We start from the raw sequence: 26,900 nt of genomic DNA on the forward strand, positions 1-26,900 counted from the left end.
CATAACTGTACTTCAGGTCTAGAACTTTTGAGTCTTTCAAAATCCGAAGTGACTTCCTTATGCAAAGTGGCCATGCAAAGAGCAAGCCCGCAGAGCAGAGAGAGCGGCCCCTGCAGAGCTCCCCTCACAGAAACGGGCGACCACACACCAAAGAGACACAAATTTAGTCCGTCCGGAAAAGCACTCCAGGTCCCTAACTCCACTTTTGAAGGAAAAGGCAGAGGCAACGTTACATCATCCCAGAAAACTGAATAAATGGCTTTATTTGGTATCTTCAAGAAGCCTCTCCTTCCGTAGGAGATGTGGGTGTTGTAGGAGAAACTGCCACCGGTTTCCGTGCGATTCTGTCCAGTTCAGCATGAACGTCAGCTACGACAGGCTTCTGGCCTACATCGGAGGGAAGAGGAAAATAAAATAAAATGAAACGAAACACTGAGTCAAAGCTTCTTTTATCCAAATTTCTCTTCACTTAAACTGCGAATGGTTTCAAAAAGTTTATATAGTAAACTGGGGGCACAGCATCGGGTAAGGTGCTTGCCTGGCACGTGACCGGTCAGGGTTTGATTCCCAAACACCCCCACATGGTACCCTGAGCATTGCCAGAAATTGCTCTGAGTGTGCCCTGCTCCCCCACCAAAAAAGACCCCTAAAGAGCAGGAAACCAAAAAGCCCCAAACCTTTATAAAACATACTAGTCATATAAATAATTTTGCTTTAAAAATGTTTCCCCCCCCAAAAAAAAGAAGATAAATCAAAAAGAAAAAAAAAATAAAGAAAAAAAGAATAAACGGGGCTGGAGCGATAGCACAGCGGGTAGGGCGTTTGCTTTGCACACGGCCGACCCGGGTTCGATTCCCAGCATCCCATATGGTCCCCTGAGCACCGCCAGGGGTGATTCCTGAGTGCATAGCCAGGAGTGATCCCTGTGCATCGCTAGGTGTGACCAAAAAATTAAAAACAAAAACTAAAACAAAAACAAAACACCTGTTTCCCTTATTTTAACTTGCAAGGTCCGGGCAAGACAAAGAGCTCAATGCTGGACACAGGCTTTGTCCGAGGGAGGCCCAGGCCACACCCCGCATCACACCAGGAGCCAACCTTAAGCACAGAGCTGGGAGTCGGCCCTGGGCACTGCCAGGTGTGGCCTTAAAATCAAAAAACCAAAATAAACACAAATCATGGGACAGCTAACGCATCAAATTAGATCCTACTATTTATTCCCATAAAGCGGTCTATTTTTAAAGGCCTCAGACAATAAAAACAGTGAGAGAGAATCTGGGAAGATGAGGAATGAGTGGGAACTAAGTCAGCAGTCTTTGAAAAGCTCCATCTTCTAAACTGCCAGCAGGAAAAGAAGTAATTTAACTTAAACCTAGAAACCCAAAAGGGGAAAGAAAAAAAAAAAAAGGAACCTGTGAATATTTATGAAAAGGGTGCCAAGAAAATGGTTTAAAAAAAATAAATATGGGTCAGGGTCACAGAGTCCCGTGGAGTGGTTTCAGGAGGTCCTTGCATTTGGCGGGCCCCGGCTCACTCCCTGGACTGCACGCCCTGGACACCACCAGGTATGGCCCCCACACCAAAACACACAAACAAACGGCCCAGGACGGGAACTTCGAAGGAGAGGAAAAGAAACCGCCAACAACTTCCTGGGTTCTTCAGGAGGACAGATCACGTTTTAAAATTGGATAATGATCACAGCTTGCCCAACTCTGTCAATATTCTGAAACTATTAAACTGTTTACTTTAAATGAGTGAACTTACTGAGAGGTAAATTCTGTCTCAATGAAACCCTCTCAGGCTGTTTATTAAAGCACAACCCCCTGCCAAACTCTACCTGACTTTTTGGCAGAGGGAGGTAAACCACTGCCTGAACCTCCAGCGCCCCCTGCAGGGCTCCCGCCGCCAACGCCAGGGCCTCCTGGAGAGCCGGTCTTCTTACTCAGCAGACTGTTGAAGAAATTGGCCAGCACGCCTTCACTCGTAGCTCCCGCTATGTGAAGGAAAAGCAAACACCATCAGTCAAAGCACCAGACCTTCCTGTAAATACTGACACAATCACACAGAAAACGAAACAGTCTGAAAATTTACAAGCTGTACGTTCCAAACTGGGCATTTGACCTTTTAAGGGCAGGTTACTTTTTTTTTTTTTTTGCTTTTTGGGTCACACCCGGTGATGCACAGGGGTTACTCCTGGCTCTGCATTCAGGAATTGCCCTTGGCGGTGCTCAGGGCTGGGAATCGAACCGGGCTGGGCTCGTGCAAGGCAAACGCCCTACTCACTGTGCTATTGCTCCAGCCCCGCAGGTTACTTCTTTTTTTAATTTACTTGTACACAAAATAAAATCTGAATAACTGAAGAATGGAATTACTAAAATAATTACAATCAATAATAATCAGAATTTTTTTTTTCTTTTTGGGTGACACCTGGGGATGCACAGGGATTACTCCTGATTCATGAGGAGTAATGAATGAATCACTCCTGGCGGTGAGTTGGGGACCATAGATGCTGGGAATCTAACCTGGGTCGCTGTGTGCAAGGCAAATGCCCTACCCACCGTGCTATCACTCTAGCCCCAGAATATAATTTTTTAAAGGCTACAACCATTTTCTCTCCCTGCTGGTCTGGAGGTTCCAGCCGGGGGGATGAAACCCCTCGTCCACCCTTGACCCAAGAACAGCCTGTCTCTATTCGGGAAGGAAGGCCGAGTCCCCTTCCAGCCAGCGCAACTTTGGGAGGATGAGGCCATGCACCTAGCCCGCCAGACCAGACAATCATCGGGGCAACAGTTGTCGCAGACTAACTGCCCCGACACCCTTATCTCCCTTCTGAAAGGGGATCTTAGACTCGAGTGTGATGAGCCGGGGCACCTGTAGGTCCTGCAGGAGGCCTGGGTTCCACCCGCAGCATCAGCCAGTCATGGCAGAAGAGCACTTGCATTGCCTGGGAGTGACCTTCTGGGGGCGGGAAGAGGGCTGAGAGGGGTGCACTGCACATCTAGCACTCGGGACGCCCTGCGCTGAATCCTTAGCACCACATAAAGCCCTGAGCTCTGCTCAGCACGGCCCTTGTGGGCTCAGGGGGCCCTGGCACCGGGCCCGAGCAGCACCATGTCCCCAGCACTGAGCACAGAACCAACGGGGCACTGCCGAGCTGCATGTGATGGGGAGCAGTCCCCGAACACTTCCGGGGCTCCCCCTCCCCACTGCATCCTCCCCACCCACCCCCCAAAAAACCCCAATACTGGAAATGGTTCCCCAGCTATCAGTGTAAAATTCTATCCACAAAATTAAAAGCATTGACACAAAAAAATGGAACGATGGTGTTTAGGGAGAATTCTTCCTACTGTCTCCCCGGGGGAGACAAGCACGTACCTTTCATGTTCGGGTCGATCTTTTTGGACCCAGCAGGGATGGGCGACACACTAGCGACGTTGGAAGACACGGATCTGTTGGGTGTGCGAGGAGAGCCTCCGGGAACTCTGGGGGAGGCATCCTAGGAAGAGCAAGAAATCTCTGGTCACAAACTCCCACGACAGGCACCGAGACAAGCCCTGGGGCGGCACGCGTGCCTGCCCCATCCCCAACGTGCCTGTCCCTCACACCGCAAGGTCCTGACAGGCTCGCAGGGCGCTCGAGGCCCCCATTAGAAAACAATGAGCCCACGCACATTTGAGAGCACCCCCGTTCCCTGTGGCGGGAAGGGAAGAGTTCACTGGATAATCGGGTGTCTGCAGGTGGGACCCCGGCAGTCCAGTCTGGGTTCCCGATCTGACTTGAGTCCCACCAGGGAAAGGACGACATCCTCCACAACCTCCTCCTCCCCACCTGCCTCGCTGGGCTGTGGTGAGGAATTATAAAATAGCACACACAGGGCTCAGCACAGTCATTTAGGCATGACAGACACTGCAAAGTGTTTATGACTGGAACATTCCAGACGGGAAGCAAGTTTTATCTTTCAAAATCTCAAATTCCAGAAGAATTCTGACTTTAAGGATGTATACAGCACAGCCACAAAAGCCGTGTACATAATTCAGAGACAAAGAACTCAAACAATCCGCATTGCATTTTAATGATTTTATCAAAATCTTTAATACTGACCACGGGTCTTCCAGCTGCAGTTGGTGGTTGCTTTGCCAAAAGGGACTGAAAAGCACAGAAAACATTCTAGGTTAGACAACCGTGGCATGTACTGCTGTGTTTCTGAAGGAAAAATATGCAATTAAATATGCAATTAACTTCCCATTAATCACCCAAGTCTGCTTCTGAGGTAACGTCATACCTGTAGCTTCATGAGAAACACCTGGTCATCTTCTGCCACAATCTCCTTCTCATGCACAAACTGAAATGAACAATGCATACATCAGCAACTTTACCGGAAACAATTTGTTCCTCAAGATTAAATGCATTCTTAAAAGAATGAACAACAGGAACGTGTCTGGGGAGGCGGGCTCAAAGGGCTAGCACACATGCTCGCACACATGTGAGGGAGCCCCGGGCTTAAGACCCGGCACTGGATGGTCCCTCAAGCGCCACCAGAAGCAGCTCCCCCATCCCCAAAGATCACCGACAGTAATGAGCCCAGACTATTTGCACAGGGCAGCAGTTTGCCCAGACGCCTGCAGCAGAGCGTCCAGGAACTGCCTGCAGTAAGCGAACATTCTGTCTCTGGTTACCCAGGGTGTAGCTTCCACCCTCCTAGGACTCCTGAGCACATCCGAGCCATTCTCAAAGCACACACCTGAAACAGTCTCCTGCCAGCCTCAGTTCTCTCGGTTACTCTCCCCTCCTCCTAGCCCTGACCGAGGCTTTGTGTTTATTTATAACTGCATTACCCTCCTATCAGCTTCTATTGCCAATAAAGTGCATGAGTGGGTTCACGGTATCTGTGGCATGAATGACAGATAACATAAAGAACAATTTTGTTGCAAAAGAGGTGAAGGTGGACATTTCTTTCAACGAACATCAAACCAGGTACTACCAACGAACATCAAACCAGGTACTTTCATCTGGCAATATTTTTATTTCTAATTCACTATAGATGAGGCCCGATTGATAATACAGGGGGTAGGGCATTTGCCTTCCATGCAGCCAACCTGAGTTTGATTCCCAGCATCCCATACGGTCTCCTGAGCACCACAAGGAGTAATTCCTGAGTGCAGAGCCAGGAGTAACCCCCAGCATTGCCAAGTATGACACAAAAAGCAAAAAATAAATAAATTTAAATAAAATTTTAAAAAATTCACCAAGATGTCCAGTGTAACCAACTGAATATTTTTAGGGGGCCCAGCGAGGTGCCACCTGGTGGTTCTAAGGACTCACTCCTGACTCTGCGCTCAGGGATCTCTCTCACATAGGGTGTGGAGTATTGAACCCAGGTGGGCTGCACACAAGACAAGCACCTTACCCACTGTACAATGTCTTGGACGTGGATTTCCTTTTTTGGGGGGCAGGGGGCCACACCAGCGATGCTCAAGGTATACTCCTGGCTCCTCACTCAAGAACCACTCCTGGCAATGCTTAGGGGACCATCTGGGGTGCCAGGGATGACACGCGGTTCGCCAAGTACCCTACCCGATGTACTACCTCTCCAGCACTGCTTGATTCTTTCATCCTGCATGTGTGAGTGTACTTCTGTGCTGCAAGGGGTCAACGTCAGTTTCTCTATGTTCACGGCATAAGCTCAGACGCTGAGCTTGTTCCAATGAACAGTCAGGAAGTGAGACATACTATTTGCAAACACTCATTTTCATAGATCTCTGCAGAACCATTTATGCGATCTATCTATAGAATGCCATGTACACTTAACACAAAAAACAAGGCAGAAAGAAAAAGCACCTTCTGAAACCCAAAGGAACAATGATTAAGAATAACAGGCCACAGCCAACATTAAACCGAATACAAGAAACTGGACAGTGCTGGGCTACGGAGAAGACTCAGGACTGGGAGAAACACAGTTTGGGACTGAGCAGGGAGAAGTCAGTAAAATCACTACAGCATTGCTGTCTTGGCTTTTAGCTGACACTGGCCATAATTTCTACTGACTCATATATTTTACATATGCCAACCCATGATTTCCATTAAAATACGAACGTTGTACTAAAATTTGCTAATAAAAAAGTAATGGTTGAGTAACTGAGTAGCTATTTTATATTTTAATAAAAATCTTTATTTTCTACCGTATACTAGAAACTGAAAAGATCTCTTTTACCTTCCTGTTTACTCACTGAATTTTATGAACTTCCTCCTCAGTTTAAAAGCATAAAAATTAAGACCATATACTGAAACTATTACCTTTCGAACTGGTGGTTTAGTTATAATGTCTTCAAAATTATCTTCTGCTTTTAACGTTTGAAAATTTTCATGTAATATTCCTATTTTCTTATCGTTATCCCACCCTGCAGGACTGGGAAAAAAATAAAACACATGATAAATTCTTACGTACTTATGTGTCTACATGGTAATTCTTTCATTCAATCTATCCACAGTCACACTAAAGGGAATATTTTCACCAATGATAGCAAAAATTATCTAGTCTTTCATATATAAAACCAAATTATGATTAAGCGCTTTTTAAATATTTTGACTCTGATTTTTAAAACTGCATTGATTCGGTGTGTGTATATAACCTTAATAAAAATGTCTTAAAAGTTAAAAACAAACAGAAAAAAAGGGTTTTTTGGGGGGCAAGCAAGTAGGTGGCAATTCTTTTTGGTAAGGAGGGGATTGGGTGCATGGCTGGCAGTGCCTGGGGGCTACTCCAAATCAGTGCTGGGGGAGTCACTCCCAGAGGTGTTCAGGGGACCAGGTGGTCTCAGGGATCAAAGCAGGGCCTCCTGCACACAAAGCATGCGCTCAGCCCTCTGCCTGGCTGTCTTAGCTCAAAGGTGAGGGTTATGCCTCCCACTTTTTTTTTTTTTTTTTTTGCTTTTGGGTCACATTCGGCAATGCACAGGGGTTACTCCTGGGTTTGCACTCAGGAATTACTCCTGACGGTGCTCAGGGGACCATATGGGACTCTGGGGATCAAACCCAGGTCAGCCGAGTGCAAGGCAAATGCCCTCCCCGCTGTGCTATCGCTCCAGCCCCACGCCTCCCACTTTCATTCAGACAATGTTCTAAAAGCCTATCTAGTTTAAAAACCTATCTTGGCTACAGACTGGGTCCTTTAAGTATTATTAATTATTAAACTGTGGGGCGTAAATGACATATGCACCCCACAGACAGTTTGGCTATAAAGAGTGAGTGTTGTTTTTAGTTTAATTTTTTTAAAGCTCAGGCAAGTGGTAAATCTAAAAGGCAGTGAGTGATACAAGAGAGCAAGGCAGGTTTGTAAAACTTAGAAAATCTAGAAGCAGGGGCTGGAGAGAGCACAGCGGGTAGGGCGTTTGCCTTGCACGCGACCGACCCGGGTTCAAATCCCAGCATCCCATATGGTCCCCTGAGCACGGCCAGGGGTAATTCCTGAGTGCAGAGCCAGGAGTAACCCCTGTGCATCGCCAGGTGTGACCCAAAAAGAAAAAAAAAAAAAATCTAGAAGCAGATTCTTATTCATCCTGTAGAGATCTACTGGCCCAGCTCAAAACCAAAACTGCTGACTCAATCTATTATGAGCAGCAGTATATCATCAAATGACACACTTAAGAGCATACTTACATAAATACTGCATCTTTTTCCACCACCACAGCAGGAATCTTATAGGGAAATCCATATAGTTTTTGGACGATGTATTTATATACCAAATCTATATTTTTATTTTCTTTTACCGAAGTGTAAATAAGTGCCGCACCATCTGAAATGTCTCATTAAAGAAATTTTTAGACAAACTCCATGAAGAGGAAGCATAAAACTGTATCCTCAATTTCCCACTTGAGCTGCAAGAACATTCTCTATCACTTGAGCACCCTCTCCAGGCTCGAAAGTTTACTTCTCTTCCCACAGGGGCAGCGCCGGCGTCACTCCCAGCAGCACTCTGCCAGCCGCTGCCACGCCGGGGCTAAGGGCACAGCGCCGCTACAGCCCTGCCGAGCCGGGGGGCGTCTCCGTGGTGCTGGAGGTGAAGGGGTTATACCCCACAGTGCTTAGGGGCCAGGGAGTGGGGGGGTGGGGGCTGGGGGTGGAGAAATGACCTAATCAGGGTCCTGAGCTTCCCAGCACCTCAAGATTAACTTCTAAGAAGCATTAAATGTTTCTCACAACGGGCTAGAATACAAACAAAATAATCTCTCTAGGCGATTCATTTACTTAGGGGGACAAGTGTCATGATGCCAACAATAGTCAACTGAGTGATACTGACACTACGCCACATCTGTGTTTACATTTTTTTTTTTTTTTTGGTTTTTGGGTCACACCTGGCGATGCACAGGGGTCACTCCTGGCTCATGCACTCAGGAATTACTCCTGGCAGCTCTCAGGGGACCATATGGGATGCTGTGATTCGAATCTGGGTTGGCCGCTGCAAGGCAAATGCCCTACCCGCTGTACTATCGCTCCAGCCCCACCTCTGTGTTTAGAGGACACGAAAAGGTCACATTTGCTTTAACTTCACAAAGGAAGGAGCGTTCGCTTGCCTAAAAATAAAGGCGTTTTCATCAGGACGCTTTTAAGAATAATCCGAGGGGCCGGGAGCAGGCGCCGGAGGCTAGAGAGCGTGCACCGGGCACTGGGCGCCCACGGGGGCCCGAGTCAGGAGTTGCCTCTAAGCACCAGTGTGTGCAGGCCCCAAACCCAGAAACATTCATGAAACCTAAACTTGACGGCTCTTACTTTACTCCTGTGCTTTTTTTCATTTTTTCTGATTTTGAGCCACACCTGGCAGTGATATTCAAGGCTTATTTCTGGCTTTGTGCTCAGGGACCACAGGTGGGTATTAAATCTGGCCTGACGCATGCAAGGCAAACACCTTGCCCACTGTACCAACTCTCTAACACAACATTACTTTTATTTTTAGCAATTATAATGAGTATAACAAATTGATTTAAAAAAAAAAATACTTGTACACTGCTCCATACAAACAAAACAAGCGCACAGAGATTGTTTTGTTTGTATTCTAGCCCGTTGTGAGACATTTAATGCTTCTTAGAAGTTATAACCTTCAGGTGCCGCGAAGCTCAGGACCCTGATTAGGTCATTAGGGGGTGGACTATATATCTCCAGCCTCACTTGGAATTTTCCACTTCAATAAATCTTAGATAAGTACAAAAGATTCTGAGATAACTGAATTAAACAAAATCTGAGAGTAACAGACGAACCATATTAAACAAAAACACAGGAACTTAGAGATTGATCTTGCCCCACTGCGCAGCCCCCGGAAAGAGCACTGCTCTTTTGGGAGGGAGGGGAGCTGGGCCACAGGGCGGGGCACAGGCCTGACTCCTGGCGGTACTGCTCATCAAACCGTGACTGGCTGCATGCAAGTCAAGTGTCTAAACTGTACTCCCACTAGCCCAATATTACTTCCTAAATTTTACTAAATTTTAATTTACTGGTTTGGGGGGAAGAGAGCCAGGGAGGGATCATACCTGACAGTGCTCAGGGTTTTATTTTCCACATAAAATGATAATTCATTTTTCTTATGCATAGTATATATATATATATTTTTGGTCACACCTGGCAATGCACAGGAATTACCCCTGGCGGTGTTCAGGGGACCATATGGGATGCTGGGAATCAAACCCGAGTTGGCCACATGCAAGGCAAACACCCTACCCGCTGTGCTATTATTCCAGCCCCTGCATAGTATTTTTTAAACATAACAAATCAAAGCTACGTTTTTTTCTATACTTGCCTTTATATCTCAAAAAACAAGACACAGACACTCAGGAACTGGGTGAAATTTCTAACCGGAAATAGGAGGGAAAATGCTCATGGAATTTCAGAAGCTCACTAGTTTTAATACTCCACTTTGAAAACCAGTTGTGGAGAAGGCGGCTGCAGGGCCCGCGATGCACGGAAAGGATACACTGTAAACAGAACTTCCGGATGTGTGACTGAATAAAATCAAAGTGTTCATCTCTGTAGTCATGTTCTTTCTCCAATATACTAATTGCATCACACTGTTGAGTTAAAAGAATTAAAAAACAAAGAAACAAAACATTAACTTTAATGATTCAAACAATCTAGTTTTGGGTAGAGGATATTATAGAATCACCACTCTGATGGAGTGATAATTAGCAGGATCCAGAATTTCAATGGAGTCTTACTCTTATTTTGGGGGCCACTCTGAGCAGTGGTCAGGGTTTTTATGCCTGGCTCTGCGTTCAAGGATCACTCCTAGTGGGCTTGGGGGCCCCTATGGCATGTAAGGGCTGGCCATGTGAAAGGCAAGTGCCCTACCCACAGTATTATCTCACCGGCCCCTCAATTATTCCTAAACATCTGGAGTTTTAAGATTCTAGACATTAATTGGAAAACTAATGAATAATTTTATTTCTTAAAAAAAAAACCAAACACACTTATTTCCGGGCTGGAGAGAGAGTACAGGGATTAGGATGCTTGCCTTGCATGCAGCCAACCAGGGTTTAATCCCCAGCGTCCATCCCAAATGATCCCTCATGCCCCACCAGGAGTAAATCCTGAGTACAGCCAGTTGTGGCCAGAAAAAAACAAACAAAAAAAGCACTGACTTCCGTGCCGTGTTGAATGTGGGGAGAAACCACAGGAAAACACTTCTGTACATGAAGGAGTGTAGACCGGAACTGGGGACGCGGTCAGCAACAGGGTAGGTGCTTCACAGGGGTGAGGCCCTGGGTTCAGTGCCCTGTACCAAATGTCTAACAACGCTGATTAGCAGGACCAAGGTTTGGAATTTGTGTTAAGTTACGCTCAAGTGCAAGCCATGACTGCACCAACATGTGAAGAAACCTTTTTGCTTTGGGCAGTGGGGCGGCTATGTTTTATGTTTTGTTTTATTTGGGGGCAAAACCGAGCAGTGGGCCAGGTGCGCTCCAGGGCGTACTCTGTGTGTGGGGGGGAAGAGTCACTCCTAGGGTGCTCAGAGGTCACGTGGTGACTGGGATCCAACCCTGTTTGTGCAAGCAGAGTACACACACTAGCGTCCCCCCCGTCAGGAGCGCATCTGGGTCCGACTGTGTGACACAGGGAATGACTGCCATCAGCAGCTCTCTGGCAAACCAAAGCCAAACAACACACGAAAGACTCCTATGGTGTGGGGCCAGAGCGACAGCGCAGGGGCTGGGCTCTTGCCTTCCCCACAGCCAGTCTGATCACTGGGCACTGTCGACAGTCTCCCACCACCGCCAGGAGAGACCCCTGAGCACAGAGCCAGGAGCAGCCCAAAGACCTCGCCACTAAAATAAAAATTATACTTCTAAATTATACTTTAGAAGGTTTTTTTTTAAAAAAAAGATTAAAAATAACAATGTACTGCACCAAAATCACCACTTGAAAAGCAGGTCCCGACTGTATCTTAAACATTTCAAAGAGAACCACCAAATTCCTTGGTTGCTGGTAATTTTTGTAGCGTCTGATATGTACAAATTTTACTGTTACAAAAACCATGAATGACCTCAGGTTTTAGGGGCCGGGAGTGTGGCTCAGTGGTAGGGCACTTGCCTTAGAAAACGAAGAGCTCAGCTCTAGAAGGAGCCCCGCCCCCGCCCGGGTTAGTATCAGAAGCTGACTAACCTTCGTGCAAACTACTAGCACTGGGATGCCCAAGTTATGGGTAAGAGTGTCCGCACCCAGGGGTAAGACCACACTGTCGTTTTTGTCTTCCTGTGACATGGTGTTTCTTCTCTGGGGAGACACTGGGAAATCTTCTCCTGGCTCTACATATTCTTGGAAGTCTCTAATCACTGAAAAGTAAAATAAATATTTTATTTTTTAATTTTATTTAAAAAAATTTTTATTAGTGAATCACCGTGAGATAAAGTTACAGACTTACAAATTTTCATGCTTGCGTTTCAGTCATACAATGATCAAGTACCCATTCCTCCACCAGTGCCCATTTTGCACCACCCATGGTCCCAACATCCCTCCCACCACCCCCACCCTGTCCCCCTCACCCCACCCCCCTCTGTGGCAGGGCATTCCCTTTTGCTCTCTCTTGCTTTTTGGGTGTTGTGGTTTGCTACAGAGGTACTAAGTAGGCATCATGTTTGGTCTGTAGTCTATTTTCAGCCCGTATCTCCCATCCCTAGTGGGCCTGCCTAGCACCCTTTGCTTGGTGATCCCTTCTCTATCAGAGCTGCTTCTTCACCTAGCGTGTGAGGCCAGCTTCCAAGCTGTGGAGTACTCCTCTTAGTACTTATCTCTACTATTCTTGGGTGTTAGTCTCCCATTCTGTTACTTTATCAAAATAAATATTTTAATACGTTGTTTAGATCATGCCTTTTTCAGTCCATAGCTGTTTTGCTTGTCACAATCTGCATATGCATTTTTATTAGGGTTCTGCTTTGTCTTATGCAAAAGAAGTGAAGAGTCTGACAGATCTCAGGGTCCACATTCCGGACTCAGCGACGGGAGCTGGAGTGCTCAGGGGACGGAGCGCAGGCTCTGCACGGTCCCTCAGACCCCCCGGAGCAAACTGTGTTCAGACACAGCCAGGAGCACCCCGAGCACTGCCACTTGGCACCTCAAAGCAAAAAACATTATTAAAAAACAGAATATAGAGTTGAGTGGCCTGGTTCAATCTGTGCAGATAACTTTGGACAAATCACACTCTAGCTTTTTCTCTCTACTTTCTCTATCTCTGAAGAAGGATTCAAGAACAAAACCAAAAACCAAAAACAAGAATCTTTCAAAAAGACACTAAGCCCCTGAACTGACGTAACAGACCAATCCCCACTGAGAACTCTGAGGCCTTCTTGGAAAGGAGATGGGCAGATTCCCTTCCGGCCAGAGGGCCCAGCCGCCCCCACCCACACCTGACCTCCAGAAGACACTAAGCCCCTCAATCATCCCCGGTAGGCTTATGTCTGGGCTGAGCGCCTAGGGGCCTTCGTCCCAGCTACCCAGCTCCGGAGCACACGGCTACAGACACCTCCAGATTTCACAATGCTGACAGCCCAGTAGGGGCACAGCAAGTCTGACGGGAAAGTTACACGGAAGCCCACTCAGCTCAGTGACTGAAAACAGTAATTCAATCAGCACCAACCAGCTCAGTAACCCTCAGGCAACTTTCGAAACACCATTGTGAAATAGAGCAATAATTACAAATTGATTTTTATTGATTTATGTTTTTGATCTATCTGCCAATTGTCATAACAAGCAAGATGAAGTGGATCTGTTTGTGGCTACTAAGGGCAGGGTGGGGAGTGTAACACCGAATGCCTGAAACAACTGTACTATGAACTATTTTGTAAATCAGTGTTGAAATAAATTTTTTAAAATAAATAAAGAAAAAATGGAAAGAGTAAAAGTCATGGAGAAAATGTCATGGAAAGAATTAAAGGACAAAAGTGTGTGTGTGTGATGTGTGTGTGGGGGTAGGCTGGTGTGAAGCTGGGTTTCTTCCATTTAAAAGGCAGCCCTAGACGCCTTTTTAATGTAACTTATTTTCTTAACCCTTCAGTCAGGTTGTCTTCCTCTTATTTTCAATATGGAACTCTTCAGGAATTTCTATGCCATTCTTGCATGGGGTCCAGGCTAACCTTCTCTGTACGTTTCCCAAGTCAGTAGATTTGCTGCTGAAGCAAGCATGTGCCAGTTCTTCTCTCTGACATGAATGCAGTCTTACTAGACCCATCCTGTAACCTTAGTAAGAAGTGAGATATTATCAACACTGATGAATTTTCAGAACTAATTTGCAAGACTGTGAAAACCTTAACTACAGAAGCTAACCTATAGGGCTAGAGAGAGCCATAGCTTCATGCATATAATAGCATGCTAGAGGCCCATGACCCCTAAGCAAGTCCCAAGCACTTCCACTCAGGATTAGCCACCGAGCACCGCTGGGTGTGTCAGTGAAACAAAACCAAAAAAGCTAATGTGAGGATGTGGCTCAGAGGTAGAAGGCCTAAGATGCACGCCCTTCGCTGGACAGCCACCAACAAAGTGTTAACACAAGAATACACTGAGAACTGTAATACTGTGAAACAGCGTACTCTGATCTGTATCCTTCAAACCTTCTCAAGAAAACAACCAGTAAATCATACACTGGGATTTTTCTATGAGAAATAACAAAACTGGGACAAAAGTACCATTTCATAAGATTACAGTATTTCAAAAGACTGTATCAAACAGTCTTAAATTTTCAAGCTTTCAAAGAAAAACAGCAAGAGATAAAATGAAGGCCAGAGTGCCTGTTAGCACAGAGGTAGAGCCTGGGATCTGTTCCTGGCATCGTATGCTCCCCTGAGCACTGAGATAGGAATAGCTCCCCAAACATTGCCAGGGCCAGTGTGGCCCAAAACCTAAAGCAAAACGAAACAAAAAAAGGAATAAAAAGGAAGACAAAGAGGAATATCAAAGACTGATGACAGCTTAGAAATTAAAAAAAAAAAACTGGGGAAAATATTTTAGAATATATTCACTTTTTAAAATGTGCATTACTAAGAAAATTAGAAAAACTTAAATTTTGGGTGTATGGGGGGTAATGTGGACTAGACCTGGCAGTGCTCAGGAACTACTTCCGGGGTGGTGCTGGGGAGTCAACCTCAGCAGTGCTCAAGGAACCAAGTGGTGCTGAGAGTTGAAGCTGGGGCTCCTGTGTGCCAAGCTTAGCTCCAGCCCTCTGAGCTATCCTCCCTGGTCTTGATTTTTTTCCGTCTGGTGTTTGGATCACACCTGGCTGTGTCTAAAACTCACTCCTGGCTCTTTACTCCTTACTCAGGGATTTCTCTAGGCAGGCTTGAGGGACCCTATGGGATCAAACCCGGGATGGATCAGCTGCATGCAAGACAAGTACTCTATCCACTGTCACTCAGCCCCAAGCCCTAACTTTTGTTTTGGGGCCACACTCAGTGATGCTCAGGGGTTACCTCTGGCTCTGCACTCAAGAGTTGCTCCTGGCGGTGCGTGGGGGACCATATGGGGAGCCGGCGATCGAACCTGGGTCAGCCACATACAAGGCAAGCACCTTACCACTATATTACCTCTTTGGCCCCAAGCACTGATTTGTTTTTGTTTTGGGACCACAAACAGCTATATTCAGGAGTTACTCCTGGCTCTGCCCTCAGGAATTACTACTGGAAGGGCTTGGGGGACCATTTGGGATGCCAGGGATCGAACCTGGTCGGCTACACTCAAGGCAAGCACCCTACCTGCTGTACTATCGCTCTGACCCCCAATTATTTTTAAGTGAAGTAATTATGAGCCTGGTAGTCTGGAATATGACCTAGATGAGGCTTTGGATGAAGGCCTCCTCTGGGAACATGCAGGTGCCCTGAGCAGCTCCGGCAGCTGGTACCCTTCAGCTCAGAGAGCGAAAGCTAGCAGGGAGCCCTGGATCTCGCCTGCACTGGGACTTCTGACCCGGAGTCTAGGGGAGAGCTGACAGTGTGCACTTCTGTCCAGCTTCCAACTGTCCTGATCCGATGCTGCCACCAGCGCGAAGACCACAGACACTACTATGCCAGAGTGACTTTAATGAGGCAAATCCACCACACAGGCAACAGTCAGCAGGAAAGGATTCAGAGTAAAAGCAGTTAGACATCTTTTTCAATGATTCAGGAAATGTATTCTCTTAAATTTTTACCATCTCCTTGCATATCAATCCCAGAAAGCTACCAATCGAGAATAAAGGAAAGCAGTATTACAATCTTCATTTTTGGTTGTTTTAAAACCACACCTGGTGATGCTCAGGGCTTACTACTTACTAAGCTCTGCACTCAGGAATTACTGCAGGCAGTGCTCTAGGGACCACCCAGGATGCCGGGGATCAAACCCGGATCGGGCACATTCAAGACAAGCGCCCTACCCACTGTACTGCAGCCTCACAATCTCTGTACTTTCTTAAGCAAAGGCAAATGAAGAGATTTTTGTTCAAAAAGGTTCAGAATTGCAACATGAGATTTACAACCTATTAGAAATAGCCTATATTGGGGCTGAAGTGATGGTGCAGCGGCCACCTGGGTTCAATCCCTGGCATCCTCTATCCTGAACATTGCCAGGAGTATCTACTGAGCACTGTCAGGTGAGCCCAAAAACCTGAAAAAAGAAGTAACCCATACCACTTTCATAATCTCTATAAAAAAATTTCAATTTACATAGGCATATAAAAATTTTCATGTATTACATAAATCAGAAAGCCAGCTTGACACCTTCATATTTACTTTGTTAATATCATTTGGGGCATATTTGGTTTTGGTGAGCTTGGCAGGATTGCAAGAAATGTAACTGCTAAAAAGATAACTAAAGAATGATTCAAAGAATTTTTTTTAATCATTGAAAACAACTTTCCAAAATGGACACAGAGAGCCTTCAGGCAAAAGAGAAAAAAGCACCCTAGAGAACCTACATGCTGCGCGCGTCTCCAATTTAAGACTATACTAAGACCCAGATACTGTTCAAATTGAGTATCAAAAACTGACTCCCGTTTTGTTTCTTCCTTAAACCTTCATAGTAAGAAATTACTAATAATGATATCTACGACATTTGCATCTGAAATGGAGGTTAAGATTTCAAGACACTCACGCTTTTGTTCCATTTCTTTCATTTCTTCGGGAGGGATTTTCAGCTTGTCAATATGCTCTCGAACGACACTTGCCCATTTCTGTAACGAATCTAAAGCAGTCCAAGGCTTCGACATGTCAACAACCAGCGTGACCAGAGTGTCCTTCAGTGAAACGGCCTCCAGAGAAAACTTAAGGAGGCCTTTGTGGTACAGGTCTCCATCCAGGATCCACACGTTACATCTGGTTTGATCTACAACAGACAAAAGGTTAGTAGTCACCAAGGCAACAGGCTCGTTACTTCATCATCTTACTAACAATAGTATTTGGTATTTTAGGGCATCTTCTTCACAGGAGATGCTTCCTAGCTAACATTTGCCTACTTTCATCACATCTACCAAATCAGCAAAGATCTAATAAATTTTCCTGAATGTGATTTAACCATCAACAGAGAATACGGGCATTCTCTGCTTCTTATTTTCCAATCCCCCACATCAGACACTGAAAAACATGTTTCTATTCTTATTATAAGCCGACTGAGTCGTGCATATTTAACATGCTGTATGTAAAAACTGAGAAGTGATCTACGGAAGGAAGATCAGTGGAGTTTTCTACTGCCGAGTGAGGAAAACTGGGCATTACATGCCATTTTTAGCCTAAAATATGAGAAGACAGTAAAAATGGAAACAGCAAAATATTATAATTTCCTGTCTGAGGGGAAAATAAACAGAAAAATTTAAGTTCCCCCAAAACAGCAAGAAAGCAGGACTAGAATGATAGTACAGCAGGTGGACACTGGCCTCATTCATGGCTCACCTGGGTTTGGTCCCCAACATACCATATGGTCCTCTGAGCCCTGCCAGGAGTGATCCCAGGAGAATGCATTGAGCACCAACAGATGAGGACACCATACCGCCCCCACATTAAAATATAGCAAGAAAGTTATAGTCTGCTATCTAGAATACCCTAAGATGTCTTAAAATATTACAAGAATTCTAGTCTCATGCTAATAAAAGTATCCCCAAACAAAATTCCTTACTGACCACTGGTTAAAAAAAAGAAAGGTGAAGGGGCCGGAGCGATAGCACAGCGGGTAGGGCGTTTGCCTTGCACTCGGCCGACCCGGGTTCGATCCCCGGCATCCCATATGGTCCCCCAAGCACCGCCAGGAGTAGTTCCTAAGTGCAAAGCCAGGAGTAACCCCTGAGCATCGCTGGGTGTGACCCAAAAAGCAAAAAAAAAAAAACAAAACAAAAAAAAAAGAAAGGTGAAGTTCAATCAGCTTAATCAATGGTTGAATTAATGGTAGTATTCCTACACTGAAAAAAAAAAAAGACAGAGAGAACAAAAAAGAAAGGTGAGCTGAAATGTTTGTACAGTGTCTAGGGAGTTTTCCCTGCACTCAGCTGACCCGGGTTCAATCCCTGGTACTCCGATGGTCCCCTGAGCATTGCCAGGTGTGACCCCTGCACCCCTCACACACAAAAAAAAGACACCGCAGGAAAACCTGAAGACAAATGTGAGTAGCAATGAACTTCATGCAACGTGTGTCCCACATAAATGATACTCACCCTCTCTGTCCTCATCATGAACATTCAAGTATAAATACTCCAATCCTCGTCCTTTCTTGTACTCCTCGATTCCCTGAATTTTTCTTATTAAGCTTGTTTTCCCAGCTCCATCTTCGCCTGTGTAAAAGGACAAATACTTTTAATTATGTTACTTACTATTGAAGGATGCTTCCTTGTGCTAAATGAAAACTCCTGGCAATCTGATAGAAGGGACCTAAACAGCCACAGATGCGGGCTTAACGTTCAATACCCAGCCCCCCACTGTCAGTTCCTATTTCCCTGTTACAAAAGGCTTCTTCTGCCAGCATCTTTCAGGGGGTAGGAGGGCACACATGCAGAGCATGCTTCCCAGCCCTCTGAGCCCTGAGGTCCTGCTGACTTCATTTAAACAACACTTGTTACCAAGCTGAGGTGAGGAGAATACTGGAGAACAGAGCTCCAGTTAGACCCCCCAAACCATATGTCCCCAAGCACTAGCAGAAGAAGTTTCTGAGCACAGAGCCAGGAGTAAGCTCTGAGGACGGCCAGGTGTGGCCCCACTCTCCCCCAAACAAAAATAAATTAACACTTCTGTGTACTTTAAACCGCATACTTGTGTCATTTCAGCAAAATACCACTTGTATATTGGTCCCATTTATGAACCATTTGTTAATTTTGTTTAGGGACCAGGGAGTGCCAGGGACCACCCCACCCCACGACTCCAGCATGCCAAGCATGAGTGCAGATCTTTCCAGCTCTGTTCCAGTTTTTGTTTTGATTTTTGGTCACACCGGGGGTGCCCAGGGATTACTCCTCGCTCTGCACTCAGGAATTACTCCCAGCAGACTTGGTGGTCCATATGTCGGGATCGAACCCAGGTTGGCCACATGCCAAGGTGAAAGCCCTACCTACCCGCTTTACTTTCTCTCTGCCAAGTAGTTTTTTTAGCATTTAATTTTATAATGCTTTTGTTCTACAGCTGTTCAGAAACTATACACAAGAATCATTTAAATGTATAGCTAGTCACCTCAGCGGGCCTGAGCATCACAGTCAGAACAATTTAAGTCATGTGAGAAGATCTACAAAAACTTCCTTTCAAAGAGACTGTGAACTAGCAGAACAGAGGATTTTTTAGGACAGTGGGTAGGTTCTGGAGGACTCCTTCATGCTGTTCTGGTAGCATTATACAGTTATCAAAACCCGTCCAAGGCACAACACCAAACACGAACCCTGGAGCCAACACTGGACTTTGAGTGATGATGTGTCAATGCAGCCTCAAGAAAGGTACCACGTGCCCCGTCCACTTGCAAGAGGCCACCCCACACAGGGACAGGGCAGGTTAGAGACTAGAAATGGACCAATCACCACATGGTCCCCTGAGCATCAGACACTGTGGGGTAGGGTGCCGCCCCAGTGGGCCTAGGCTCCTCGGAGCACTGCCAGGGTGACCCAGGCAGCCCTGGAGTGAAGCTCGTGCTGGTGACTGCTGGGAGGGCACCACCACAAAAAATTTAAAATAAGGAAAATGGAGAATCTCAGACAAACCTACTACCTATTTCATCAGTAATTCAAATCACTTTAAATATGAAGATTCCTGGATTAAAAAAAAATTTCCAGACAAAAATACAGAATAAAAACTTGGCAATATCAATTAGAAATAATCACTATTTGGTTATCTTGATAATATTATGAGTGATTTTTAAGGATTTTTAAATGTCCACAGTACATTAATACTTTTGCCACTCAGAATTTTCTGGGTGTTTTTTTTGGGGGGGCGTGGGGGGCATTGTGAGGGGACTGGATCACACCCAGTGGTGCTCAGGGCTTACTCCTGGCTCTGTGCTCAGGGGTCACACCAGCAGTGCTCAAAGATCATATCTGAGGTTAACCACGTACTACTCCTCTGACCCCTATATTCTAGTTCTAAAGTTTTAAATCAGTAAGATCAGAACAAATCTTACGTCAAAAATTGTAACATGAAAAATACTGTGAACTACATATGCTTCTTTTTTTTTTTCCCCCTTTTGGGGACCTACTCTTTAAACCAGTGGCTCCCACATTCAAAGCAGTTCCTGTCCCATTTAAGTTCTAGCCATCATTAGAGCATTCTATCTTATTTCCTAAGAACTAAATACAAGTGCAAAGGCTCCCCCACTTTGGGGGAGGGGGGCAGGGGGCATGGGAGGCCCTGGCACTGCTCAGGGGACCATATGTGGTGCCAGGAATCAAACCCTCGTCAGCTGCATACAAGACAAGTGCCCTAGCTACTGGACTTGGCTCTGGCCCTCTCATTTCACTTATATGAGACCAGATTGTGCAGCTCTGAATGAATGCTGTTCCTTCATTTCACAGACTTAATTACATTTCGAATGATGCATAAAACTCTCCTTCTACGTGTTAACACACACACACACACACACACACACACACACACACACAGACGCGCGCGCGCACGCCCCTACATCTCCTGAGTTTCAAATTTAGTATGAGGTAAGGCCATGAATCTGCATTTCTGCCAACTTCCTAGTATTGCTGATCTCAGGACCCTGCCTTAGAGACCAAACACCTACACCAAGCAATAGAAATCACAGAAATCCCTCTGTCAAAGCTGGGGTCTCCAGAGAGCTCACCAACAGGAAGCATTTCGGAATGCTGTCATTAGAATGCCTGCCCACAGGGAAGGCCCCAGCTTTCCTTAGAAGTCAGGGATGGGCTCTGCAGGGAAGATTGCCAGTGCAGCCAAATCTTGAATGCTAATCAACACCAGGAGTTAGTGAGTTCCAGGAAGTAAAGAGGGCAGGTAGGTACAGAGGCCTGGAGACAGTCTCCTACTATAAAGGGCAAATAATTTGAACCCATGTAGTTGGGTTTGAGGGGGGGAAAGGAGCCAGATCATATCAGGATTGGGGACGGAGCAAAGAAACAATCCAATGGTTAGAGAGGCAGCCTTGCACATGGCCAATCTGGGTTCAGCTGGGTATGCTCAGGGCTTATGAAACAAAACAAACAAAAATCAAAACAAAACAGAAACAAAAATCCTCCCGGAATCTTGAGCCTGGTGGAGAGAGATGGTCAGACTCGACCCTGAGGGAATCGGGAAGCAGCAGAAGAGTCCAGGCATTTAGAAAGACTGCTAAGACAAAGCCTTAGAGGACAAAGCACCAGGGGCGTGGTGAGGAGGCAGGGGACCAGACCAAAGACTCTTTAGGGAGGAACTAGCAAAAAAAGAAGTAGATCTAAAGTAAGCAGGTGCAGGGGATGGGACAGCGGAACTCACGAGGCTGATGTGGGGTCCGAGGGTTCAGACACTTGTCCTGCACAAGAACTCTCAACCGCCCCCCACCCACACACACACACAAAAAAAAAAGAAAAACAAAGACTGATCTGGGTTGCAGTAGGCAGAGGCTAAGGGAAACACCGAAGCCAGAGGTTCAGCCTCGCCACCCTTCAGTCCCACTCCCTCCTCCGCGATGACCTCTGCGGCTGGCTCTGCAGCTTTCTCCCCACCCAGTCTGAGCTCCGCCCGAGCGCTTCTTCCTCAGTGCTCTGCTCTCCCCACTGTCTCACTCAGACCAGCAACACAGGGCTTCGATGCCACGGTACCTGGTGATCCACTTCTATCTTCACAGCCTTGGCTTGCCTGCACGATTTTCCCACAAATACCTCACATTTGAATTTACTATCATTATCTTGCCGCCTTTCTCCAAGCATTTAGATAACATACTTACACTGATAAGTCCAAGTATATTCAGACGGTATATTTAGAATATACAGCATATTCCTATCGGAGGCCTCTGTAGTGCCAGATCCAGCAGTCGCAGTCTCCAACCTTCCTCCCGCCTCACCCAAATATCACCCTCTGCTCTCCACTGACTTACTGCCCTGACACTGCATTTACTTGTCCTTGAGACCTCCCAGAACATTGATAAATGGGGTTCTTTGGGGGGGAGGGGAGTGGAATCTTGTTCACTGGTGCTTCCCTAGTTCCTGAAAGTCCCTAAGGTCTATCGCCAATGCTTTCACGGTAAAGCATGTCTGAGGCTTCCCACAAAGCAGCCACTGATGGGCTTTGTCTAAAACAAAATGTCAAAACTATGAATCTAACAAATTATTATGAACCGAACAAATCCCCCAATGAAGGATGCAAATTTCACCCCCTCCCTTCCTGAATACTGTACATTAACAAACCTGAAATGCACAAGCCCAAGAAGTTAGTGCTGGAAAGAAAGAGCACTTAAGTGTTTCCGTATAACCAAACTCAAGGTCCAGAGGCCACCTCCCTTGGCTCCCATCCTAGTCCAATCATCAGCGATTTTCATGCCCATCTCTCCAGGAGCAACAGCAGCAAATGCTGATTAAGCACCTACAGGGCATCTGTAACCAACAGCCATTCAAACACGACCGTCAGGCAGAAGAAGGTTTTCTCTCAGTGGCAGATGAGAATACTGGCGCTCAGACTAGCAGTTTTTAAATAAAATTATTTTCATAAAGAAAAAAATGTTTGGGGGGGGTTTTGTGTCACATCTGGCAGAGCTCCAGGGTTACTCCTGGTTCTGTGTTCAGGGATTACTCCTGGCTCTGTGCTCAGAGGACTGTATTTAGTGCCCGAGATGGAACTGAGATCAGCTGCATGCAAGGCAAGTGCCTTAACCCCTATCTCCCTGTCACTGTCACTGTCATCCCATTGCTCACTGATTTGCTCGAGTGGGCACCAGTAACGTCTCCATTGTGAGACTTGTTAACTGTTTTGGGCATACTGAATACGCCACGAGGAGCTTGCCAGGCTCTGCTGTGTGGGCGAGATACTCTCGGTAGCTTTCTGGGCTCTCTGAGAGGGGCGGAGGAATCGAACTCGGGTCAGCCGAGTGCAAGGCAAATGCCCTACCGCTGTGCTATCGCTCCAGCCTACTTATTTTAAAGCAAAGTTTAAATGGTCTGAGCTCAGGAATTACTCCTGGTGGTGCCAGGGATCAAACCCTGCATGCAACGCAAGTGCCCAACCTGCTGTACTATCTCTCCAGGCCCCAAATTTTATTTATTTTTTTTTGAGAGATTATAAAAAAGTCTACTTTAACATAAAAATCAAAACTTTCTCAACTGCTTGAGAAATTATATACAAAATTATAAGACAAATAATTGCAATAAGATAATCATTTTTGACTGACAGAAAATTACTAGGGATGTATTTTATATTACTACATGCAGCATTTAATTCCTTACAATATCTTATTATGAGATGAGTTATTATTTGTACTTTTGCAAAAACAGTTGCAAAAACCCAAGTATTTTGGGAAGAGCCAGTTAAAAATATTTCACTAAAGTTGTTCAACTAGTAAGTCAAAAAGCTGAGAAATATAAATAAGCTTTCATTCCAAATCCCATTTTTCTAATAGATGTATGCTACACTACCTCCTTAATGGCACATATACAAAGGAAACTGCACAACAGTCAAAGCAATAATATTTTAATGTCTGTAGAAGTTGGAGGTGGGAAATGAATTCCAAGCAAACCTCCAAAGTCCCCAGGGGGAAAAGCATGCCCAGAAATACTCCACAAAGCAGACCAGAGGGTTGAATGCCGCAGGCCCCAAATTTTAAAAAATTCTAATTAAATTTTTTTCAGTCGCCATACCCAGTGGTGTTCCATGGGCCAAGGGAAGTGCTGCTCTTTGGGGCAGCGAAGCTTGACAGTGCTCACCAGGATAGTGCTCAGAGAGAGGCACCAGGGCTATACCTGGCAGTGCCAGGGGAGAAGGTACCTGGTGCTGGGGTCTTGAGTTCAATGTTGAGCATGTGGTCTAGCCCTAGGGCTATCTCCCTGGCCCCTAAAGTTCCGAATTTGCTATAACTGAAAATGGCAAAGCTACTTATTCAAAGTTGGGCGGGAAAGACAGGGCAGAGCCAGGATCTGCGTTCAGAGGACTCTGACTCCAGCTGCGTATCGGGAAGAGATGACTCTCCTTCCAACATACAGCGGCGCTGCTGGCTCTGGAAGCCAACAACAAGCTGTTGGTTTTGTACTGTGGCTCACAAAAGAAAAAGGTTCTACTTCCAGAGGTTACAGCTGCATTCCTCTCTGTGAGTTTCCTCTGCGTGCAGACGGGTGGACTCCTGCTCTCCAACCCTCCTCCAGAGGCTGAGGAAGGCAGTTAGGGTTACTGTGTTGGTCCTTTCTCCTCTTCAACTATTAGGTGAGGACACTGACGCCACGTTAACATCCTGTGGCTCTGTGATTGTAAGATAACCCTGGAGGCCCGGGGGTGGCTCAGAGGTCCGGTCCCACTGGATGTGGGGTGTGCATCACACGTGGGCAACCTCTGGCACATCGCCAGAGGTTGTGTGTAAGCCCTGGCACTAAAACGTGTGTGAGCCCCATCAACACAACAAAGGGAAGAAGGGGAAGGTGTGTGTAAGATCAACCTCACATGAAATCTGAAAAGCAGCATATTGCCAAAGTCACGGCACAATGCTGTCACTTAAGGTCATCTTCCCACTCTTTCAAAAATTCTCACTTCTGGGGCTGGAGCGATAGCACAGCGGGTAGGGCGTTTGCCTTGCACGCGCCCAACCCAGTTCTATTCCCAGCATCCCATATGGTCCCCTGAGCACCACCAGGAATAATTCTGAGTGCAGAGTCAGGAGTAACCCCTGAGCATCACCAGGTGTGACTCAAAAAGAAAAAAAAAAACTCTCACTTCTGGTAACAAATGCAGTAAGAATAAAGAACATTTTAGACTAAAAGACTAATGAAGTCCTCTCTACTTGAGATGAGGAAACAACCCAGGGGGTCACAAAGGTCAGGGGGAGCAGGGCCACCCCACGCCACCCAAGTCCTGGCCACCCTCCCACAGTGAAGCCTCTCCGCTCAGGAGAAAACGGAATGAGGAAGCCGAGACGCTTCCTCCCAAGAATACTCTAACACCTCACAGGGCTTGGCACAGAGAAGGCACTCGGGCTGTTTAAGGGAGCCCTTTGCTTAGTAAAACAGTCTTTCTGGGAACAAAAGTCCTCTCAACTTCTCTCTTCAACTTTAGTAACATTTGAAGTTAACTGTAGGTTGAAAACTGAACATTCACATCACACACATTTCTTCTATTCCTAGATGTCAGGCCTCAATCCTGAAACTCTTAAAAGTATTAACCAAAAATGGATAGGCATGTATGGGGGGGTGGGGGTTCGGGGCCAGCAGGGGCAGTTTGGGGGAGGGGATGTTGGGCCAAACCCAGATGTGCTCCAGAGTGACCCTTGGTGGTGCTCTCAGGGGAGGCTGGGTCACTAACCTGTAAGCCAGGCAACATGCTGTGTATCCGGGACTATCTGGCCCAACTCAACCTCTTAAAAACACTAATTTGGGTTCAGGATAACAATAGACAAATTTGGAGAGTACATGTTCCCTGTGTAATGCCAAAAAAAAAAAATTGTTTTCCAATGTTTGTATTATTTTCTTTTTGTTTTGTGTTCTTTGGGGGCCAATTTCAGCAGTGCTCAGGGTTTACTCCTGATTCTGCACTCCGGAAACACTTCTGGCAGGGCTTAAGGGACCATATAGGGTTTGGGGATCAAACCCAGGTCAACTAAGTGGAAAGCAAGAGACCTATCTGCTGTACTATCTCTCTGGGCACCAAAGTGTAGGATAACATTGGTTTGTCCTTTCTGCCTTGCAAGAGGGAGTTTAGGATTATTGGGTTACTTCCATCACAGTGCTCCCATTCATCTGTGTTTACTTGTGATCTCTTTTTTGTGCTCTGTTTACTTGTAAATATTGTTTTTCTCTTTTCCTTAAGTCCTTTGCATAGTTAATTCAAAGCAATGTCCTTTTTGTATGGGCACAAGAAGACAGGAAATGCTATGCATTTGTTACATGGAAGTTAACTAACTCCAGATAATATTACCTCCGGGGCATCTGTTCTCTTGACCTAAGCCTCAGTTGCCCTTACTTCCTAGCACCCCTAAAGCAGGATCCCGACAAGGGACTGGATGGACCCAGGGCAAGCTGTGAGCTATGTGCGACCCTGGCATCCAAATGGGCCTGGCCAAAGTGCCATAATGCTTAACTATAAGTTAAGAGCATGGTCATAGACAAATGCTGTCATGATCCAAAAAGCAATAACTAGATTCGACCCTGCTAGGGTTAGGAATGATTAATCAGGTCTGAGCACTGTAGTCTGAGTCTGAGTCTGTGGCAAGGCTCTCACAGGAGAGCCACCCTACAAGCCTCAATGTATCTCTTACTATGTCCAACAAAATAACTAATATCAAGAAGTAAAATTAAGATGTTAATTAAGTACTTGAATGGAGGAGAGAGGGAGAGGGAGAAAAGAGAGAAGAGGAGGGGGGAGAGAGAGAGGGGGGGAGGAGAGGGGGGGGAGAGAGAGAGGGAGGGGAGAGAGAGAGAGACAGAGTCCCCAGGGCAGCAAGTTGGAGCGCGGAGAGACCAGCAAGAGGGACAGAGGGAGAAGAATGTAGGGGAAGAATGCAGGAGCAGGCGTGTGGAGAGAGAGAGAGAGACATGGCTGTGAGAGGGAGCGGGATGAGACACTCGGCTGGAGAGATGAGCGGGAGACAGAGGAGACGGGAATGAGGGGCAGCATGAGGCTAGAATGTGGAGCTTAGTGAGACTGGAACAGGCACGAGGGGAGAATGGAATAAACGGCAACTGATCATCAACCAGCTTGGCCCTCCCTTCCTCTTTCGTCCGCCGATGGCCTGGGCCGCCCCAGGTGGGCGAGCGGCCCGAGCCCACCAAATGCAGGCGGCAAGAGGGAGAGTCGCCGGGG

The 26,900-nt window shown here is 46.2% G+C and overlaps 1 protein-coding gene and 1 non-coding gene across 2 annotated transcripts in view; both read right to left on the reverse strand.

Annotated features, from left to right (window-relative positions):
• Positions 1 to 237: 237 nt before the first annotated feature.
• DYNC1LI1 (dynein cytoplasmic 1 light intermediate chain 1) overlaps positions 238 to 26,900 on the reverse strand; it is a 37,265-nt gene continuing 10,602 nt past the window's right edge. The window contains exons 3-13 of the mRNA XM_055136596.1: positions 18,146 to 18,262; positions 16,597 to 16,827; positions 11,647 to 11,816; positions 9,962 to 10,055; positions 7,657 to 7,792; positions 6,295 to 6,406; positions 4,283 to 4,342; positions 4,102 to 4,146; positions 3,376 to 3,496; positions 1,838 to 1,993; positions 238 to 387 (exon numbers count right to left, since the gene is read on the reverse strand). Of these exons, the coding sequence (XP_054992571.1) occupies positions 275 to 387; positions 1,838 to 1,993; positions 3,376 to 3,496; positions 4,102 to 4,146; positions 4,283 to 4,342; positions 6,295 to 6,406; positions 7,657 to 7,792; positions 9,962 to 10,055; positions 11,647 to 11,816; positions 16,597 to 16,827; positions 18,146 to 18,262 (1,355 nt within the window). The 3' untranslated portion in view covers positions 238 to 274. The remainder of the gene's footprint in view (positions 388 to 1,837; positions 1,994 to 3,375; positions 3,497 to 4,101; positions 4,147 to 4,282; positions 4,343 to 6,294; positions 6,407 to 7,656; positions 7,793 to 9,961; positions 10,056 to 11,646; positions 11,817 to 16,596; positions 16,828 to 18,145; positions 18,263 to 26,900) is intronic.
• LOC129404603 (U6 spliceosomal RNA) lies at positions 13,556 to 13,658 on the reverse strand. The gene has a single exon (XR_008629987.1). It is a non-coding gene; the product is annotated as a U6 spliceosomal RNA (small nuclear RNA).

Source organism: Sorex araneus, chromosome 4 (assembly GCF_027595985.1).
Source record: "Sorex araneus isolate mSorAra2 chromosome 4, mSorAra2.pri, whole genome shotgun sequence".
Taxonomy (NCBI): Eukaryota; Metazoa; Chordata; class Mammalia; order Eulipotyphla; family Soricidae; genus Sorex; species Sorex araneus.